The 22,383-nt window shown below is 42.3% G+C and overlaps 1 protein-coding gene across 1 annotated transcript in view; it reads right to left on the bottom strand.

The window, feature by feature from the left end:
- Nucleotides 1–5,395: 5,395 nt before the first annotated feature.
- Nucleotides 5,396–22,383, bottom strand: part of F13A1 (coagulation factor XIII A chain) — an 88,708-nt gene continuing 71,720 nt past the window's right edge. Inside the window, exons 12-15 of the mRNA XM_077810680.1 lie at nt 21,713–21,997; nt 17,940–18,100; nt 12,871–13,007; nt 5,396–8,027 (exon numbers count right to left, since the gene is read on the bottom strand). Coding sequence (XP_077666806.1) covers nt 7,874–8,027; nt 12,871–13,007; nt 17,940–18,100; nt 21,713–21,997 — 737 coding nt within the window. The 3' untranslated portion in view covers nt 5,396–7,873. The remainder of the gene's footprint in view (nt 8,028–12,870; nt 13,008–17,939; nt 18,101–21,712; nt 21,998–22,383) is intronic.

Here is a 22,383-nt window from a genome sequence, read left to right as displayed (position 1 = left end):
GCTGGAGTACGAGGAGCCACACTCTGACCCCCATGGTGGGTGGAGCCAGGCCTGCCTGGCCCCTCCTGCCAAAGCTAAGGGGTGGGACAGGGAGTATAAAAGGTGGAGCCTCTAACTCAGTTGAGCCTGAGCCAGGGAAGGAAACGGATGTCTCCAGGCCACTATGGATCCTTGGAGCTGAATCTGCACTGTGCCACAGCTTGCCCCTGGAGGAAACTGAGCCAGGTGAAGAGCTGGCAGGACTGCCCCTTGCTGTATACCCTGAAGAGATGGGGGACAACCTTGAGCTGCAGGTACATTATGGTGGGAAAGTAGGAAGGAGCCTGGGGACACTAGACTATAGTTAGGTTGTAGCCTGAATCCAGGTCGGCGTGTTGCAGTAGGCTTCCAGCTGACCCAGTGGTGGAACCCTCCGCCACTGTTAGGGTCCTGGGCTGGGCCATGGTGGAGTAGGGTGGGCCTAGGCCTCGTACCCCTTACTGCCAACTCTGCCCTCAGGTGGCAGCCTCGCCACCTTAGGCCAAGAGTCCTGTGTGTGTTGTTGTCCAGAGCCAGGATGTCAGACTGTCTGTTTGCTGTACCCTGCCTGAGGGCCTGAGCTTAGGGTGACCAGACAGCAAGTGTGAAAAATCAGGACAGTGGTGGGGGGGTAATAGGAGCCTGTATAAGAAAAAGGTCAGGCAGGCATGATTGAGCCCTAAGATGGGTTTCTAGTGGATGGAGAAAATGGAAGTCAGCAGGTGGCTTTTGATAGAACACTCAAAAGAAAAAAACCTGCAAAGTAACTGCCTTGTCAGTCACTGGTTTTGCACCCTCCCACCAGTCGCACAATTTTCTTTGTTTCTGGTGAGGAGTGGTGCATTGTATTGTATTGTTTCATGTTCAGCAGCAAAATATTGCAGTGATCTATGTCGTGTTCCAGTACTGTGCACTCCATTCCAAAGCTATTGAACAGAGTGAATGGTCTGCGTTAATGAGCAGCAGAAAATGCAAGCGAAGTTATTGGAACGCTAAATGTTGAATTGTTGACCTGCAGGAACAACATTGGGAACTTTGCTTTGAAGGAAAGAGAGAATGTTAGAAACTAGTGATGAGTAAATAACGCTCAGCTTCTTGGGGGGTGGCAGTAGAATATCTACTTCGTCATGGAAAAGTGTGCCTCTTTGCCATCTCTCTCTCTCTCATGCTATGCTACATCTGATCTTTGGTTTTCATTAACTCAGCGGGACCCATAGTGCTGCCACTCTTCCAAAACTATGCCGTTTTTTTTTTTCTGCCTTCCCCTCTCTTCTATAATCCTGGGGACTGTGGGGGAGAGCAAGTCACTTTTGCTTTTCTCCAACCCTGGGGCCGGGTGGATGGCTGCTCCGGTCTCCAGTGTAATTTTAAGGCTACTCTGAATTATAACCAGCTGCCACAGCTCCAAAGGGCCATTCTGCAGCTAGAGATTGCCAGAGAACTTCAGCCCTCCAGCCATGCTCCCTTACCCCCTGGCAACACCCTGACATTCTGTCGACGGTGGGGCCAGAAAGGTGCCAGTGCACAGCCTAGGCCGGGGGGGGGTGGGGGGCAGCACAGAGCAGGTGGGATAAACCGCAGCATGCTGGCCTGGAGCATCTCCTCTGCAGTTACGGGAACTGGGATTGCCAGGCTCATTGGCAGAAGACAATCAACTGGGTTCAGGAAGATCCCCTCTCCCTTCCCTTAGAAGGCATGTCTGCACAGCAGCTAAGCGTGATCCCCAGCTTGGGTAAATAAACTCCAGCTTAGCTGAAAGTGCATGGTTTACAACCGTACCCTTCTGGTAAGTAACAGACCTTAAAAGAAAAATATAAAGGTTTTGTAATTATTTTTTTAACTTATTTGTATGATCCTCAGTGCAAAAATGCCTTTATTATATGCTTTTCCATTTGACAAAGCAGTTTTCCCTATGGTTGTGATGGAAATAATATTTATGTAGTGTTTTTGTTATGACACTTTCAAATTATATATCACTTCAGAATACTAAGGCATTTTTTCCTTGTGCTCTAGCAACATCTGATGTCAGAACAGCTTTGGGATTAGGGTTTATTAGTTAAAAGCTCTTCCAGAGCTTGCAGCTGGATCACAAGGTATTGTTCTTATGGTGCACAAATTGTAGCCATTGCTTAATGGCAGATTTTTAAAATGAACGAGCTCCTGTGTCGTGCACAATTCCCCACTCTAAACATCAATGTCATGACGTAACTTCAAATGTTTCGATTATGGGAGGACTTGTCCACATCACATTATAACACTTTCAGAGCTGGCTCAAATTATTTGCTTTAAAATGGCAAAGAAACCCACTAAACTTGTTAAAACTAGGGAGGAAATTTTCAGTCACGAATGAGACTTTGGTCTGGACGCTACGCAGGTTTCTACTGCTCTGCCTAGTTCAGATAGGGGTGTGTGATTTCATTTATTTGATTGAAGCAATGATACCTGTGCAACTAAAGCTGGGTGGAGGGTGGAAATTCAGTTTTGTGAAAGATTTGAAGATTTGGCTTTGTTCCAAATAGGCATAAAACCCAAACATTTCAAAGGAAAGTTAATCTCCCCACCCTAACGAAAATCTGTTTCAGGTCATTTGAAATGTTGCATCTTGATTTTTTGCCTTTTTAAAATTTTGTTTTATAATAAAATATCAAATGAAAAATTATTTTAAAAATGGTTTCAAAATGGGTCATTTTGATGTTGCTGGAACTTTGCTTTCTGGTTTTCTTCTGAAATGAAATGCCAGAGCAATCGCTCTGAGTTCCTGAAGCATGTCAAGTTCAATGGACCTGCAGATTCCAACTAAATATGGGTTTGTTAAAAATCCTCCAACCTGCTCTAGGTCCCACCCCTAGTTTGGATACATGTGTAGCTTATTCCCCTTCCCAGATGGGGGCTGCCTATTGCTTTAACTGTACCAGCATAGTACAACTTTAGCGCGTCAACAAGAACTTATGCACCCAACTCCTATTGGTTTTTTTTTAAATGGGAATTGGGCCCCTGTCTCTTGAGCCTTTGAAAATCTCCACCTCTAGAGTTACAGAGCTAAGAATACAAAAAGGAACCACAGCTTGCCAGGGTTACTATTCAGTCCATAAAACAGCTGATTCTTCAGCTATCTAAAATATTTGCCCATAATAATTTGAATATTCTACCCCCGGTGCCTGTACAGATGGATTTAATGAATGGACTAAAGAAACCTTAGGTCATCACTAGTTATTACTATAGTAAAATGCACTTAAACAACATCAAATAGGGAAATTTAGGCACTTCTGAAAATGTTGCCTTAAATCTCATTTTCAAAGTCCCATGAGACTTGAACTAAGATTTTTCAAATAGTCCTCCATGACTTAGGAGCCTCGATCCTAATTTCAAAAGTTACTAAGGAACCTAAGTCTTTTTGAAAATCAAATCACTTTGCAAACTAGGACTTAAGCAAAATTTTTCAACAGTGCCTTTGTCTTGTCAAAGACAGTAAATAAATCTTAAACCAATAGCTGGTGACTGTATAAAAGGTGCACATATATTGTACCTGATATTAACGCTTTCATACTTGGAGGGGCTTTCCTAAAGCATAATATAAAAATCATCTGAACCTTGTTCCTGAATACATTTTTCTAATCATGTAAGTCAGACTCATGGCTAAATTGAACTTCACATGAACATGGATCCACAGCCCAGAGCAGGCTCTCCCTGTGCTATGAGGCTGGTCACTTACCAAAGCTGTACTCTGACTTTACAGCTGTTAAAATGATCATGTTTATGTTGAAGGCCCTAAATTGCAATTTTGGAGTAAAGGTGCCATCACTGTGTGTGGGGGAAGTGAAGCACCCGCTGCTATTGGTCTTACAGGGATGCTAAAAGCTGCTGCTTTTTCCTCTATACCATCTGCAGACTCTGCCCTCTCCTCGCCATCACCACTGCAAGCTCATAGACATGCTCTGCTGATTCCCTGCTTCAACAATTGTAACCTCCTCCCCTCTGGCAGCTCGCTCTCTCCTTAGATCTGTCCAAAACACTGCTGTTAAGCTGACTTTTCTTTCCCTCATCCTGGCTGTTTTTTTCCTACCTCCTAACATTCAGCACTGGTTTCCCTTCTTCTGTATTCAGTTCAAGCTTCTCACTTAATGCATTCAGCAACTCTCCACCATGTCCACAGCCTGGACCCCATTTTTCTGGCAGCCTGTACTGCTTCATATACTCAGCCCAAGCTTTCCCTCAGTGCTTCGTTTGTTTCATTCATCCATTTCCAGCTCTGTGCTGTCATTCAGGCCTTCTCTTACACTTGGAATACACCCCCAATCAACATTCACACTCTGACCTCGCTCTCCTCATTCAAACCTCGCTGAACCCCTAAAGCATGCAGGCAACTGAAAAGTCTATTGTATTTTACTCCTGTGTGCTCACTGGGGTCAGGGTTTTGTTTTGTTGATGTGTGTAATCTTGCTAGAGATTGTCCTGAGCCATGAAGTTTGGATCCATATGGTTTTAGTTCAACCCATTGGCAAGAAGGCCTCAGCTGGCAAGTTCAAACTTTGCTCTAGACTTCCCCAAAGTTCAGAGGTATTGGAGCTGGGGTTTTGGGTTGGGCACATTTCCTGTGTTAGTGTAATTTGGGGGATGGCAGGGTGTGTATAGAATATATTCTCCATATAGCATCGTATGTGTAAATTAGGCCAAATCCTGACCCTTACTCACGTCAAACCCATTAAAATCTATGACCCAAGTTCTGGAGTCCTTATTCAATTTTTATTCAGTGTTCCTTATGTTTGGTTGGGCAACTCTCTCTCTGTAGAGAATGGGGAGGCAATGGGAGCTAAGAGTTCTTGTAGTCTTGAGTCTGCCTTAGACGCTAGTCAAACCACTGAACATCTTCGCTTCACTTTATAGCTCTGTAAATTGGGAATAATACTTGCCTGCCTTCCAGGGATATTGTGTAGCTTAATGTTTGTACAGTGCTAAGTGTATATTTAGCTAAAAGGTGCCTATTTTAGAAGCTGGGATGTTTGTGAGGTTTCATTCAAAGAATATTGGCCATTTAAAGGGTTTCGGACACCAGGGAAGTCCATGGAGTCTTTCTGCTGTCACTGTGATCTGTCCTGCAAAAGTTAACTTCCTTGCTGGATAAATATATTGGGTACTCAGCTGATAAACCAGGGAGCAAAGCAGTGGCTATAATAGTCACAATGGCCCTGGGAAAACATTTTAAGTAAAGGGCTTTTTCCTTGGTATCAGAGGAGTTTCTTATTGATGTGTTTCTTAAGCAGCCTTCTGCTTTCCCAGTTGTATGTATTTTTTTAACCCCTTAACAGATGCTGCAAGTAGTGTACTATATTACTGGATTGTAGGAGATATGATAGTTCAAGATACAAAACACAGGCTATGAGCTCTATTGCATAATCAGACTGGCTTTATTTTAAAGTTTTTATTATGTTCTAATTAAAAATGCACAGAAGCAAGCAGATTTATACTCAGTAGCAAAATGTGGATATTTTGTATTAGATACTGTAGAATTGAGCAAGGAACATATGATCATTAAACATAATTTGCTGTAATGCATTTTCAGCATGCTGTTAACTGCTAAACACAGAGGGCTTCTTGAGAGCCTTTGGACAAGTAAGGACAAATTTTCAAATGAGGTAATGTAAATTGAGCTGGCAAAACCCTGTGTGAACACAGCTGCATTAAAGCCCAGGTGCTAACAGGTACTCTTTAGGTATACGCCTACCCATTCCCCATGTGAACATGCCCACTTAGGCAGGCAATGGGTACTTATCTTTCTGTCCCATACCCAGCACTGTAGTATGAGGTATACATAAAAATTTTGTAAGTGCAACTTGTGTCTCTGTTTGAAAATTTGTCCCATATACTCTAACAAAAAAGCAAGCCATCTCTCCCCTAGGTAGCTGCCTGTCCTTGAGAGAATTTCTGCACTTACTTGTCCTAAAGAAATTACTTTTACCTGGGTAGAGGCTCTGTGAGTGTGGGGAGGGGAGACATCATGGAGAAAGAAGAGGAGCATGGGACTGGAGAGGTTAAGGCAAAGCGTCTTTCTCTCGTTGATCAGATAACATGTCACCTATAAACTGCACAGTAAAGCTATATTATTTAATAGATGTGAGGTTTGTACCCGCTTCCTCTCATCTCCCTTTAAAATGATGAAGTATCCCACACATGCCGTTTGTTAGCATGGGCTGTGTTCTTTTCCATACAGTAAATCTCGACAGCTTGGCAAGCAAAGGTTTTTACTGCAGATGCAGAATAATTTGAGACCCATCCCTCTCCCTCCCCCCCGCAACTTGTTTTATAATGAATAAAATGCTGTGAAGTATTTCAGTAGGCATTCATAATACACACAGGGAAACAAGGTATGTTTTGGGGTTGGGGAGGAAATGTGTATTTAGGAGTAAAATTCAAATCCCCTAGAAAAATCTTAATATGGCTCAGTATCAGTGGCAGCACTAAGTCCCATCAGCATCCCTGAGAGCCCCACCATTACACAGAACATGCCAGGAAGTACCTCCCTTTCAGCTGAGTAGCAGGGGTGCAAGAAGAATGGTGAGAATGGAATCCATAGAAATGTCAGTCTGGGTCAGACTGACAATGGGTCAATGGGTGGGATCAGTCTTAGAATGGGACCCCAGGCTTCTCATTTCTTCCTTATGCAGGAATAAGTTGGAAACTCTAAAGCCTGATTTCAGCGTCTTCTCTCCTTTACATCTCTCAGGGGATGTGGCTGTACCCTCCCCCTGGAAGAAGCTATGATTCCATCCTCTACCCTGGGACTACCCAGAGATCTGTGCCAATCTTCATTGGGAGTTCTCCCAAAACTAAGGGGCATCTGCCATGCTCAGCCCCACTGGCTCCTATTAGCTAATGAATGCTGCTCCTGCAAAAACCAAGATACCAGGAGCTCACCTGATTACAGCTGCCTCTTGAACCATCCTGAAAGGTTCCACAGCACAGAGAGGACTTATTCATTTGCACTTGCTTCCTTTGTGGGTTTGGATTCTACTCCTCCCAGAGACTCCCAGCCTGCTGCCTGTCCACACCTTTCTATCCCTAGTTGCCCACTTTCCAGGTCTGTGGAGCCTGAACTCCATAAAGGGGCATGGAACACCTTCTGTCAGCACCAGCTGTCTTCTACACACATGGAACGAAGGAATAATAAGGGCCCTACTAAGTGTGGTAAGGAGAGAAGGTAGATGTGGCAAGACAGAAGCCTTTAAACAGAGGTGAAAGGTTTTGACTAATGAACTGGGAGCTTGGTGCACTGATCCCTGGGCAGAGATATGGTAGCCTAGGGACAAATGAGAGGGACAGTGCACTAGCAGCAGACAGAGTGGGGGACACAGCAAGAGGGCATAGCAGAGTGCTAATTGGCAGCAGCTTTGAGGTACCAAACCCTGATAAATCCTTTCAACAAAGTGAGCTGCTGTGTGAATTTGGAAACGTTACCACCACAAGATAAAGCAACCCCTTAGGTTACATAAACCATCTTTTACCATATGAGTTCATAAGTTTTTGTTCACTGAAATATCAAGCTCTAATTAAAACTAAAGTTCAGAGTGTTTTGGAGAATGGAACCTTCTCCCTTCCAGTACCAATGCAAAGGGGTATACATTCACGTGAACTAGAAGAGTAATATGGCCTGAAGTTGCCTTAACTAGTATTATCTTAATTTGGAATGCTCATAACCAAATAAATGCATTCCCAACCCTCCCTGGTGTGTTCTGTTACTTTGCTTCATTGACATGTAAATGTATTTGGATCTCTAGGACAATGAGAGCTGAAAATATTTCTGAACTGTTTTTCCCCTATAAACACAGACAAATGAAAGACTAAAGAAGTAAAGTCTTGTTCACATGAGTGGTTTCCTTTCAACCTCTAGGTCTAGCTCTCCATAGACATGTCGTAGGGCATCACAATTCAGGCTTGCAATTAGCTTTCGAATGCCAGCTTGTCTTGGAAAACTTTTTTCTTCCCAGGTCAAAGTAGAATTCTTTGGAATTTCCCTGCAGTTATAAAGCAAAATATCAATATTTTGACAGATTGGCAGGGTGAGAAATCTCTCCCTGATACAGAATCTGAAGTCTAACCTACATTTGTTTTCATACTGCTCCCATCTCCTGGCCATTGCCAAATTGTTCTTACAATACACTTTTCTAGGCTTTTTTTCCAATCCAATTTTAAAATTTCCCATGCTTCCTTTGGGAGTCTATTTCTCAGTCAAATAGATCTGACTAGGAGGAAGTTTGTCCAGCTATTCAATTTACATTTGCCCCTCTTTTAAATTCATAGCTTCTGTCAATCCCATAGGATACTGGTGGCCCTTATCTTCAATGCATCAGATGCTCTGCTGGTGTAAATGGGCAAAACTGCATCGAAGACAAGGTGGCTACACTGACCTGCAACAGCAGAGAATGTGATCCATTAGTCAGTGTTTCCAAGAAATCGTGCTCAAAATTCTGAGCTTTAGTATAAACTTAGTCTTTCAGCTCAATTTTAAGTTTTGGGTGAAACCTGCCCTCACTGAAATCAATGGATGTCTTACCATTGACTTCAATGGGGCCAGGATTTCACCTAGTCTCTTAGGTGGCTCAAGGAATGTGTATTCATTTTAGCATCCTTTGAGCTCCTGGCTGGGGAGGTTAGCCCCTGTCCCCTCCCCTGCTGTCCCCGCTCCCCTGCAGCCTCACCTCGTTGCGCTGCCAGCGCTCTGGCCTGCCACAGGGAGCAGGGGGGTTGGATGGATTGGAGGTTCAGGGGGGGCAGTCAGGGGATGGGGGTGTGGATAGGGGTCATGGCAGTCAGGGGACAGGGAGCAGGGGGGGAGGTCCTGGAGGTGGTGGTCAAGGAGCAGGGGGGTTGGATGGGTCTGGGGTTCTGAGGGGGGGGCCCGATAGGGGCTGGGCTGTTTGGGGAGGGGCAGCCTTCCCTACCTGGCCCTCCATACAGTTGCGCAACCCCACTGTGACCCTCAGACCAAAAAGTTTGCCCACCCTAATGTACATCAAACCATTCTTCATTCAGAAATATCCAGCAGGAGGAGTGGTGATGGGGAATTGAAACACTCTGCCAGCTCACACTGCAGTACTCAGAGAGCATCTTGTCATTGTCTACTTTTAAAGATCACTTCCTTGTGTCCATGAAAACAAGCTGAAATGTTATGAGTCCTGCTGTTAGCAGTTGCAATGTTCCATTATGTATGGCTCCTGATTGCTTATAGTATCAACAAACTGCACTTTGTACTGTTGATTTTCAATTTTATGCTAAGGTTTAAGTCCCACAGACAGCCACTTGTATTGAGTTTGTGTTTTTTAGGCCGTTTCACAGCCTTCTCCCTGTCCAGTGTACAGATAATTGGTATTGACTGACTGTGTTTAGGGGAATGCAGCCTGCTTAATGGAACCAATGGAGGATGTGAGCTAGGTATTTATAAAAACAAAGACTGTTTCCTTTAGCAGTAAGGAAGAGGATTATGAACTGCACACTTCTGGATTGTGAGGTTATAGTGATGTGGGGCCTGATTCTCTCTTCTGTGTAACCATCTGAACAGAGTGAGTGCAAGGTGGCTTACTACCATGAGGTAAGTAAAAGCAGAAGACAGATTTGGTAACATTTTACACTGCAGAGATGTAACTGACTACACTAGGTTCAAGGCAGGGGAAAGCCAAGGTTGTGATGGGGATTTCTTGAGTAAGTCCCAGGCTCAGCACAAAAATACTTTGGAGCAGCTTTAAGGCCTGCACCCTGCAAAAAACCAAAGCACGCTGTTTTGAAGAGAATATATGCAAACTGCTCTTAGCAAATTCCTTTTTTTATTTTGTTTTTGGTTCCTTATGAAGTATGTGCAACCTGTCCTCCTATAACTGACTCTTCACCAAATACAAACTTACGATGGCAGAACAGTGAATTACATGACTTAGATGATGGTGCCAGTTAAAATGCCATTAGTTCTGTGTGCGTGAGAGAGAGAGAAAGACATCTCCAATGTGGGAAGCAATTAAGGCATTACATGATCCTTTAGGTAGAGCAACTGTTTGTTATATATTTTCAGACATGGGCCAGATCCTCAGCTCATGTAAATTGTCATAAGATTAAAGTTTCAAGAATCTATGTTTCATTGACTCTCAATGGGACTTTGGCTTCTGAGTCAATCGGGTTCTTTTGAAAATATTACCCATAACTCTAACAAAGTCAGTAGAGCTACACCAGCTGAGGCTCTGGCCTGTGTACTGACACTATAAACTTTTCTTCTTATGCAATGCTTGTTGTAGGTACGATCTTAGTACAAATGGAATTTGGAGATTTTTATTACCCTAAATTTGCCATTCCACATGCACTAGATCTCTCTGATCAGGCTCTACAAATCAACTTTTCAAAGCACATTTAAATAAATAGACTCCTATTGATTTAAATGGGCTTTGTATCAGGCCTCTAGCTGGTATGTTCACTCTTGAGGTATTTACATGACCTTGTCCTCACTGCAACTGAATGTCTTGTGGCCATTAATGTATTTATCCTCACACCAGCCCTGTGAAGTTAGGGAAGTGCTGTTATCCTCATTGTACAGATGGCACAAGGTAGATTAAATTACTTGGCCAAGGACCACAAAGAGGCTGTGGCTAAATTGGGAATTGAATCCTGATCTCCTGTGTCCCAATCTACTGTCCTATGCACTAAACCATCCTTCCTCACCTCCATCACCTTTAATTCAAGCTCAGAGCTTTGGAAAAGGGTAAAGCGACTTGAAGGAGGATCTGAATATGGGCTGGTCCTAAATCGTTTTAATAATGCAGTTAATTGTGTGGCCAGTTGTTAGCTTTGAGATGTACAAAGGCAATACCCCCAACTACAGGGGCTGCAACTGTCAAAGGCGTTTGCACAAATCGTACTCCTTTCCCTACTCAGGCCCATGGCTAAGCATCAATATATAGCCCTGTGACATGCCTAGGTCAATGGACAGAGGCAGGAAAAACAACCTGGTCTCCTGACTCCCAGCCCAGTGCTCTAGCCACTGGACCACATTGCCTGTTGTCTCAAACCATATATATGTCAGTACTGTAAAAATACGAGAGCATTTATAGCCATTTCTAAATTCTTATCCTCCTCAATACCTCCCTCCCCAAACAATAACTAATTACAAGAGACCAAAGGGACCACCGCCAATCCGAGATGGTCCAGTGATGGATAGAGATGAAAAAAAAAACAAACCCCAGAAAACCAACTGACTAACCTTTTTTGCAAATGAAGTCAAACTGCCCTAATTATATTTGCCTGGGAGTGAACTTAGTGATGAATGATTCTAAATAATGTGCTGAGCTGTCAACACACTGCAGCCATTTATCAGCTTGAATACATAGAGACAAATGGGATTATTATTTAAATAAACTACAACTACCCATGGTCTGTCCCCTGTGTGCATAACCTGCAGCCTTTATCCATCCAAGGAAAGTTAAAATGAAATCTCCAAATGACACAGCTAATCATTCCCCATTTTTAAATAAGTCCTAGGACATTATCTTAAAGAGGGAGGGGGGGAAGCTGTGACTTGAAGAAAGCAAAGTATCCACTTGATTGACCATGTTTCCTGATAACTCCCTTTCTTTGGATGCACCTGACAACTCTCACTTCCCTGAAGGTGAGAACAGTCAGCCATAGCTTTTAGAATAAGAAGGGCTGCAAAACAATGATTCCCTAATAATTAAGGCCAGTTTCAAAACTGGGATAGCCCTGTGGAAGATCCTGAGCCAAATTCAGTCATGCCTTAAACTGTAGTGCATGTTACACATTGTCCAGTGCCCTTTAACACCTATTTTCTACCCAACTCAAATCCAGGATCTGATGCCAATAATTTTTACATCAGTCCAAGTGTGATCAGAATCAGATCGCCGATGTGCAAATATGCTATCATTTATGCTACTGCTGAATTAGGCCAATTTTTCAAAGGAACCAGGGCCTCAATCCAGCTTCTAAATTTCAGTACCTAATACTGCGTGCCAACAGCAGAACTTGTGCATGCAAATAAGACTTGCATCCAAAAATCTTTTATGCACACACAGTTCTACTGTTTTCACACACACACCACATCACACTCAAATGTAATGTGAGTTCTGGAAAATGTAGCCCTTATGTCTGGGAGCAGCTGTGCCAGTGATGAGATTCTCTATAAATGAAACAAAACATTGGCCAACAACATAAGACTTTCCTGTTTCTCACACTTGAGGTCATCCTGCACCAGGCCCCTGCATTTCAGGATAGACCTATTTAGGGATGCTGTAGGATCACAGTTACTTACTCCTATGTTCAACACAGTGATCCCCTCCATGCTCTGCTGTTTCACCATCAGACCCATAGAGACAGATATTTTTTAAAAGGTATTTAGATTCACATAGGTGCATACAGGGATTTTCAAAAGCAGCTATCTGAATCTTTTAAAATCTTGCTCTGAATCAATGGGAGGGGGAAATCCCTTTTTGGAACACCCTCCCTAAAAAGCAGGTCTTATTTATGGTTTTACCACACACCTTGTAGTGGGCAATATGTGGCTGAGTAGTTGAGGCAGAGATTAGATATGACACAAAGATGAAAAATAAAAGAATAATAGAGTTTGCAGTTACCCACACCGCCAACTTCTCCAAAGCCACTTCCCAACTACCAAAACCCTCTAGTAACCTTCACAGTGACAGACTGACCTCTTCCATCTGTTACTCCCCCTCCATCCATTACAGATCCTTAGAATAAGAAGCATATGCTTGAATTACAGTACATAGATCCACAAGGATAGTTATTTTGAGCTAAATCCCATATGGGAGAAGGGAATGAACAGCCCATTATTTCCACGCTCTTCCCTACCTGAACATTTTTGTGGTTGTCCTCAGTAAGCCAGGTCCATCGAGACGTACCAAGACATTCACAAGCTTTTGGTTCAGTGGGTTGGTGAATTCTACTATCACAGACATTTCCTTACCAACTACCTTCTCTCCAGGAACCTACAAAACAAGGGAAGGATGTAGATAATAAGCAGAAAATTATAAAATCTTGGCATGCAAAGTCTCAGTTGTTAAATGCACATTTAACAAAATGTGTGTTTGTACGGATGGCTTTTTGAGACCGAAACAATGTAAAGTGAGCTATTAGTTTCTTGGGCTTGGTCATGCACAGAGAAGACTACAACCCTCCCCGCCCCATGCCCCCCAACATTTGGAACAGTGTTTCTTTTCTTGGTGCTCACCTCTTTACAAATCAAAACTAGTTAAAATACCTAGATGCCGCTGGGGTGACTGGCCATTCACTGCATTCTTTATTGCAGTGGATACAATGACTAGGCAAATGTTTCACTGGTTTAAATGTGGGTTTCCCCACAGTGAACGTTGCTGTATTCTGAGACAGAAGTATGCTGAGGCGGAAAAAGCGCGAGAGAAGTGCCAAGCTTCACCTCGCTTCTGCACACAATCTGTCCAGGAAGATTTCATAACATGTCTGCTAATGAGGATAAGAGAACCACAGAAGGACCTGCTATACAATTAAAATGGAGTAATGCATACAGGTCTATTAAAGCACAATAAGAGACAAGACTTTTTTTATGTATGATGGCTAAGTTAGGGGCCTTGAGTATTACGAAGAGGATTTTGTATTGAGGTACTGGACAGAAAGAAACCCTGTAGATCTCATTCTATTCTATTGCTGTTCTTACACTATGCTCATTCCCACTGTCCCTGGCATACTGGCTTCCAGACTGAAACAGCCTTTTCTTCCGATGAAGTGAGCTGTAGCTCACGAAAGCTCATGCTCAAATAAATTGGTTAGTCTCTAAGGTGCCACAAGTACTCCTTTTCTTTTTGCGAATACAGACTAACACGGCTATTACTGTGAAACCTTTTCTTCCTTGTCACTTCTGAGGATCTCCTTAATGCTGGACTGGTAGGGGGACCTCTGATTACATCACAGTTGGGAGACAAAGTGTGTCCCCACCTTCCATGCACTTCTTGGGGTGGATGTTCAGCACTCCAAATCATAGGGTTCGTGAATGATAGAGGATGAAGAGTGGGATCTTGTTTGTTTTAACAACTCTGCTTTCTTCAGGCAATGCATGAAATTGTGCACAGCCCCTTGTCTATAACAGCACTATCATGATGTGTGTGTGTGTGCAGGGTCTTCCATTTTTTAATTTGACTTAAAAAAAAGTACTAGGCTCTGTAGGAATATGCAAACTTGTGGCTGTAAGACCAGCCAGCAGAGTGGGGTGGAACTTGGAATTAGAAAAGGGGTTTCACTTCCTTCAGGTCCAATTCTTGGGTCTGAGCAGCACAAAGCTGGCTTAAGCAGCTTCCTGAGAAATCCATCATAAATTAAGAGTTGGGGTAGTTGATCCTACTCCAAGCCCATTTCCTCTTTCTGTCTCAGCTCCCGGTGTAGGAAGTGTTCCCAGGAGAAAGCAGGTGCCCCTGGGAAGAAAATGCTCCTGGTGCTATTTATCTAGTCCCTTTTCTCACTCTGGTGATTAGACACTCCAGAATGGACTATTGAAATATTTTCCCCTATTCCATAGTATAAAATTAGGAGCGCTGGTTTGTGTCACTCAGGATCCTCTAAGGGCTTGTGCACAGCTTTCCATTCTTTTGCACTCCTCTTTAATGCTCTGGAGGGAACTCCAGCTCAGCCTGTTCTCTGTATATAACCTTTCTATTTGGTTGTTCTCAAAACCCCCTGTATATAAGAATAGGAAATGGATGAAGCACAGATGAGGTAAAACACTGCGTGTATAACACCACATGGCTGATGTGCAATGATAGCACTAATAGCCACATTTGTGACAGTCCAGTCAAAAAGACCCTCTTACATCTTCAAATTGATGTTAGTGGTACAGACAAGTTTTCATCGAGTCCCCCCTGTGACAGTGCACCCCATAAGGCTTTATGGAAATCTGCTTATGGATGTATATATGACATAACTGCAATATGTTTTATGCTACATATGCCATGTAACATATCTCTGTAAAGGTTATGATCTACTGAATCTATTAATTCTATTTGTGTGCATGTATCATTTTTGTATTTGAAGTAATGAATATTGGCTGTATACTTGCTTGATTTTTAAGTAGCCTTAGTAAAGCATTTGGTCAGCTTCTTTAGAAAGGAATTTACAAGTTAAGTGCCCAATCAAGAAGCACTTAACAGAAAAGGGATCTTGGAAGGCTCCAATCCACAGAAGAAGTCTACATGAGGACGTTCAAGGTAGCATGTGAACCATGGCTGCTACCTGTAAGTTCTGAGTCATGCATGAACGTGTGACTTGCCTATGTGACTCCAAAACTCCATCTTATAGCTGGAATTCTATACAGCAGGAAGGAGGGGTATCTACCCACAAGAGAGAGTCTATTTAAACCCCTGGGAGACCCCTCCATTTGGTCTTCAGCTGGCACAAGAAATAGACTCTCCACCCCCCAGGATACCTGAAAGAAACTGGAACAAAGGACAGTAACTACAGGGGGTGTGAGTGATTGCTGGACCCAGACTAGAAGGAGACTAGTCTGTGAAAGCTAGCTTACTGGAATTCCTCTGCAGGTGAGGTTTTATCGGTATTCAATTTTCTTACTGTATTAGACATAGACTTGCACGTTCTGTTTTATTTTGCTTGGTAATTCACTTTGTTCTGTCTGTTACTACTTGGAACCACTTAAATCCTACTTTCTGTATTTAATCAAATTATTTTTTACTTATTAATTAACCCAGAGTATGTATTAATACCTGGGGGGGGGGAAAGGGGGAGATGCGGGAAACAGCTGTGCATCTCTCTCTCTATCAGTGTTATAGAGGGCGAACAATTTGAGTTTACCCTGTATAAGCTTTATACAGGGTAAAACTAATTTATTTGGGGTTTGGACCCCACTGGGAGTTGGGCATCTGAGTGTTAAAGACAGGAACACTTCTTAAGCTGCTTTCAATTAAGCCTACAGCTGTTAGGGGATGTGGTTCACGCTTGGGTCTGGGTTTGCAGCAGGCTAGCGGGTCTGGCTCAAACCAGGCCAGGCTCTGAAGTCCCAAGCTGCCAGGGCAGGAAAGCAGGAGCAGAAGCAGTTTTGGCACATCAGTTGGAGCCCCAAGGGGGTTTCTGTGATCCAACCCATCACACCCCACTCCTCCCATCCAAAATTGTTTTTTCAATGAAAAAACAAAAGCCCTTTAAGTAAAAACTCTAGCTACCCCCTGCTCCATCAACACTTGGTGCGGGCGGGAGGAGTTGACAAAAACTCAGAAGTTTTCCACTGGGGATAAATACCACTTCACTGACCAATTCTAGTCAGTAGTACTTTGTTTTTAACATTACTTTTAATAGTTTAAGAGATTGCTATGGGCCAAATCCTGATATCCTCACTTAGGGATTGATCATCCCCACCCTGAAATAGTAAAAGGTAAGACTCCCACTGACTTCAGTGGTACAGGATAAGGCGTTTAGGATCAAAATGTCAAAAGTGCCTAAAGTTGCAGGCAGGCCCCTAGTAAGATTTTCAAAATTGATTTGAAATCAATGGAAGTTGGGCACCTAATTTACTTAACTCCTGTGATCAAAAGCACTTAACTCCATAAGAATTGAGTTATTCTGGGTTTACACAGATGTAACTGAGCATAATTTCACCTTAGCACACTTCTTATTGAGACCTGGCTTCAAGCTAAATTTGAAAGAGGTATATTTTCCACATTAATTGGTTAATTCCAATGATCTTTTAGTCGGACATAGAAAGATCAAGATGTATATATGAAGACATATGGGGAATAGTATTTTTCACCCTTTCCCCTTACTTAAGGATTAAGTAGTCACCCAATTCACATATCAAAGTCTCCCAAGAAAGTTCAGGAAGACGAGATTTGCATTGCTCACATTTCTAAAATTAAAACTGAGCAGAAGTCCCTATCACCTCTATCTTACATGCACTTAAAAGAAGAAAAACAAAACAAAAAGCAGGACACCTTTGTACATGACAAAGCAGCAAATAGGGCACAAAACGAATTTATTTTTTTTTTACCCTTTGCAGGTCACCGTAAGCTTTTATTGTTTATAGAATAGATGGTTACTGGGCTAAAACCTATCGCTTTCATTAATTATTCTTTCATCACAACAAAGGAGGGTGAATAAGCTATTTTGGAGCTTAACCTGGGGATTTTGTGTCAGAGGTTCTGTCTGAATACTGAAGATACAGGATTATACATTTTTTAAATTTGGCTACTGAAGATAAGTGAAGTTAATTTGACTTGTTGGTTTTCTCTAGGAGATGCTCCGTAAAACAGAATCCTCTCTGAAGACCATACTGATAATCAGTTACATTCTCTAATTAGACCATAGTGACACTTTCGTATTTCATGAGAGTTTTCAGAGGCTCATAACTTTTGCCTGCTTGGGTGAATTTTCCTGGGGATGGCAAAAGGCCCATCCCTGACATCAAGGTGATGTCCCTACCAAATTTCAAGTCCCTTCTCCAAAGCATGGAAGTGCTAGACCTTAACAAAACAGTTGTAAGAATATGTTTAACATGCGCAAAACATATTTTCTTCATTTTTGCTGAGCCTTTCAAAAAACAACAAATAAATTCAGCCTCAAGCACACACCAACATGGAAAACTTCAGCCAAAACGTTAAAATCTGGCAAAGTTATAAGCAACGGAAAACAGGGTCCGAGTGGGAAGCATGAGGCAACCGAACTAGAGGTGATGCAATCAACTCTACTTATTTTTATATATGACTCTGTTTTAAGTTGTTTATAACATTAGCTTTTAAATTTGTTTGAAAAAAGACCCCCAGGTTAGCCACCTAAGTGCTGGCCCAACCTATAGATATACGTAGTAGAGGTCTGTGTGACGGTGATGCAGAATGTATCCTGAACTCAGGATAGTTGCTAGGTTCCTTTGTTGCATTCCTGAAACTGACCTTGATGTGCAGCTTGGGGATTTGCAGTACAGAGGTCTTCTGCTTGGCCAGAATCTTTTTCGTTTCATTGAGACGTGCTGTGACGAAGAAGTGCAAAGAGGCCTGTTCCAGCAGCTGACTCATGTACTCACTTGATTTGATTAAGACCTCAGAAATTTTATCTGATGGGAGGAAAAACAAACGCACACAATAAAACTGAAGCTTGAAAGCAGTATAGTTACCAGTTATTACTTTCAGTCCTGCTGATGCCCTGCAGACACGGTACAGATTTGCCTCCACTGAAGAGACTGTCAAAGGCACAAATGGGAGTTAGGTAGTCAGACAAAAGCTGCAATGCCTCTTTTTCTGCTACAACTTTCTTCGTATATTACCTTTGTCCTCCTCTTGTGCACCACCTGTCATTTAAGATTGAGCTGTCTGGGACAGGGACTATCTTCTTTGTTACATGTCTGGACAGTGCCCAGCATAACGAAGCCCTGATCCTTGACTGGGGCTCAGAGGCACTACCATAATATAAACAAGATGTACTAAATGACTCCCATGGGCTTTTAATGGGACAGTGAGGTGCTGAAATGCCCTTGGAGAATCTTCCTCTAAATGTTTACTTCTCTACTTCGTTCCCATACCCCTTCCACTTATTTTTGAGGGGTACCCATGCAGGCGGTAACAGCAGCCAATTGGAGGTGTGAATGCACACAGTGCTACTGGCAAGGTTTCCTGTTCCTCAGTGCAGGGCTCATTGCTGATGCCCGCTGTTGACCTACCTCAACACTACATGCACCACAGGGCAAAGGGACAAGCACTACCCCGCTCCCTTGAGAGCTGTCACTCTGGTCCTGGATGATCATTATTGAAAAGAATAGCTCCCTGGGCTGGAATGTTGAGATGCAGAGAATCATTGATTTTAACTGTATTGAACGGCAACTCTCAGTCCAGCAACGGTGTTAGAATTCAATGTGCAGAAGCTCACATAGATCATCTAGGAGGCGATCAGTCACAATATGTATCTTGGATTCCTTGCCTGAGCAAACTCCAGTCTAGTTTTTCCAACATTAGTAAAAAATATCAAGATTTCCCACCCACTTATTATTCATTTGTTTTATCGGAGCACCTAGGAACCTCAGAGTCATGCTGGACTAGACCCCCAGTATGCTTGGCACTGTACAAACACCCATGAAATTGAATTCAAACTGGGTAAATCACATTTACCTCTTTCCACTCTTGAGCCACCTACATCAAAATGGGTTCCTAGAGTGGGTTTCAAAGCCATTCCTATGATGACCACCTGAACTAGATTCACCAGGCCAGCCTGGAATTTTTTTGATGTGGTCCCATCTCCTGTAAATGAATTTCTCATCATATCTCAAATCTTTAATTATAATCAAGACTAGGTGTTTTTTATCTGTGTAAAAAATATTTGTTGTACTAGAAATGGAATTTATTTTACAATGGAAAAAAGAGAAACGTTTCAGATTAAATTTAATCACTGAGAAAAAAGAATAATGGAATCTCATTTCTGCAGCGGGTATGCTGGTAAGATGCCAATACAACTTACTGTGCCCGGGAAAGCCCAGGGAGACACAAAACTGAGCTGCCTAGCAGCCTTTCAAAAAGACAGGGAAAGCTAAATATAACTGAGTGGAAGCAATAGCACCTTTGAAGGCACTGGCAGGTTTAAGCTATTCAAATCCTCAAAGATGTTTTCAACCCATACAGTTCCTTTAATCATTATTCTGAAAAATCACACATCCAGTTTCTGTTTGAAAACTTATTTTGCTCCTTTCAGCAGTGTAGTCTAGAAAGAATGCCTTTGACGCATTTTGATCATATAGTGATATTCTATTATCTTCAAAATACACACACACACTTCTTGCTATTTCACTAAACCTACAAATTCTGCTCCCATTTCTCAAAATACGTTAAGATGATTCCGAGAGTTGCTAACATTCTATTTAAAAAATAAAGGACTGTTTTCTTAGTACCCTCACCCCACCCATCCTCCTGACATTATTATTATTAATAATAATAATAATAATTAATAAGCAGCAGTACTCACCTACATTCACCAGGGCTATTTCTTGCTGCTTTTTGCAACAATCAGCAACTCCCAATCTTGTTGTACAGAGATGAAAAAATACAGTATGTCCCTTATAATAATGGACTGTTGGCAACCCTAGTGATTTCTCCCTGGTATGCTGCTTATTCTAGATGGAGGCCCAGTCTAAATTCACTCATCATCATCAGTCACTAGAATTTGGAATTTATGAAAACATTCCATAGCAGTTTTATGTACCATAGCCACAGCTTAGCAAAAATGAGCACTGTGGCTGTAAACGTATCCTAGTAAATTCACCTTCGTGCAGAGGATTCAAACAAGCACCACTGTATTATTAAATCTCTTTGTTAAGTAGAGTCATGGTGCCTTCCATGGAACCTCAACACAGGGCTGAATCTGACCTGTGGAATTTAGCTTGGAAAACAGAGGGAATGCTGAGATATTTGCACATCTATACTGAACATCTAAATTATGGCTAAATTCTTCTCTCAGTTATAGGGGTGCAATTGGATTGCCAATGAGAGTTTAGCCCAGAGCTGAAATTGATTTATTTTTATGGCTAGCCAGGTATTTTTTATAAAGTTTGACAACTTTACAGCCGACATTTAATAATTGATTCAAAGCACTTTAAAAAGTGCTTGTTATAATAAAATTGGTTGGAACAACTCAATGCGGCAGAGAGAAAGTATATTAACAATTACTGAATACTCACAAATGAATCGGATGAGTTAGAAACAACCAACAAATAGCTATTGACTCATCATATGAGATTGGAGCTAAAGTTTTGATTAGGGTCCATCTCTAATTTTTCATTATTATTATATATTCATATTATTTTATGGAGATTTATAAGCTCCAAATGGAAATTTACAGTTGTGGGGAAAAATCGTGCCCTAAGACGTGCAGAATGGATAATAGGGAACCCTTTATCCCCGGCAAACAACAGGGCAGGATCTCTCCCTAACAGTCCAGAGAGGGCTAGAAAGAGGGTACCAGCAGCACAGCACACCCTCGCAGAGTGCATGGTATCTCAGGTAGGGAATGTGCCCTCAACTGGCTTGCACATATGCTGTGGTCAGCAGCACACACTAGCCGGGGATGTATGCTGTTCCTTTTTAGATTGCCATAAATATGCACCTAACACTGTATTCCCATAGCCTGTCCTGAACCCTCCTACGCTCTAACTGCAGGATGGCTCTTGTGCCAGATGTGCGCCCAGTGCCACTCTTTTCCCTTCTCTTGTAGGGCTCTCTCAGATAAGAGAAAGATTTTGCTTTTATTTTGTCATTGTAACCTCCACCTGAAGAACCAGAGTTTTCCCTTTCCTTTTTGAGAACTTACAAGATGGTCAAAGATGTGAAAATGACATCTTACAGCTTAACACCTGGACCCATTCTCTCTCTCTCATTAAATAATAACAATCCTCATCACTTATTTAATAATTCAGCACTTTCAATCTGTAGAACTCAAAATACTTTTTGAATGTGGATAAGCATGATCATCCCCATTTCACATATTGTGGATGGTCAGAGGGTAAGGTCACGGGCAAATACACAGCAGAATCAGGAATAGAACCCAGGTTTCCTGACTCCCATTCCAGGGCCCTATCCACAGCTATGTAATTTGGGCCTATCACTACAGGGAGTTTCACTGGCGTCAGCAGACACAGATAAGAAAGGAAACAAAAGGCTGAGGCTTAAAGTTTTCCCCCTCTTACATGCCAAGGGTTCCAGTGTCACATCAAAAGTATGGCTCTTGAATTCATTCTTCGTGACACCCGTATAAAACACAATATTGCCAGACAGATAGGCTGTTGCAGTGTAACGGGTGTGGCTGTTGTTTCTGAAAGTTACAGTGACTTTGAAGTCACTGCCAAGTATTGCATTTTCCACTTGAAAGTCCATGTCAACATCGGTCCCTGCCTGTTCCATAGTATCCTGGGTAACCTTTTTAATGCCATACATCAGAGCTGTCTCAAGGGCCAGTCTCTCTTCTCCTGTGCCTAGGACAAGATGAAAATTATGTTAAAAAAACTGAAACAACAGAACCTAATTACCAGGTTCATAATGATGCCACTTTCCCAGGGTCCAGATTGGTGTTTTGTATATGGCAGTAACAAACACCTAAAAAAATCTTTTACAAATCTTTTGAAATTATTTCTCTTCTTAAATTACTTCAGCGCTTATAAAAACTACCAGATCATGGGCCAGATCTAAACTCATTAGTCAATGAAAAGACTCCCCTTAACCTTAATGATCTCAGGATCTGGCCCTTAGGTTTCTGGAGACCTGGAGCTAAGTAGAGGACAATTTGAGCAGTGGTAGGGGTAATGCATGCTTCCCAACCAAACTGGCTAGCTAATGTGCCTCAAATCTGTACTAAAGAGAC

Source organism: Eretmochelys imbricata, chromosome 2, assembly GCF_965152235.1.
Source record: "Eretmochelys imbricata isolate rEreImb1 chromosome 2, rEreImb1.hap1, whole genome shotgun sequence".
NCBI classification, from domain to species: Eukaryota; Metazoa; Chordata; order Testudines; family Cheloniidae; genus Eretmochelys; species Eretmochelys imbricata.
Note: the sequence above shows the minus strand (reverse complement) of the source record. Positions and strands in the feature narration are given on the sequence as shown.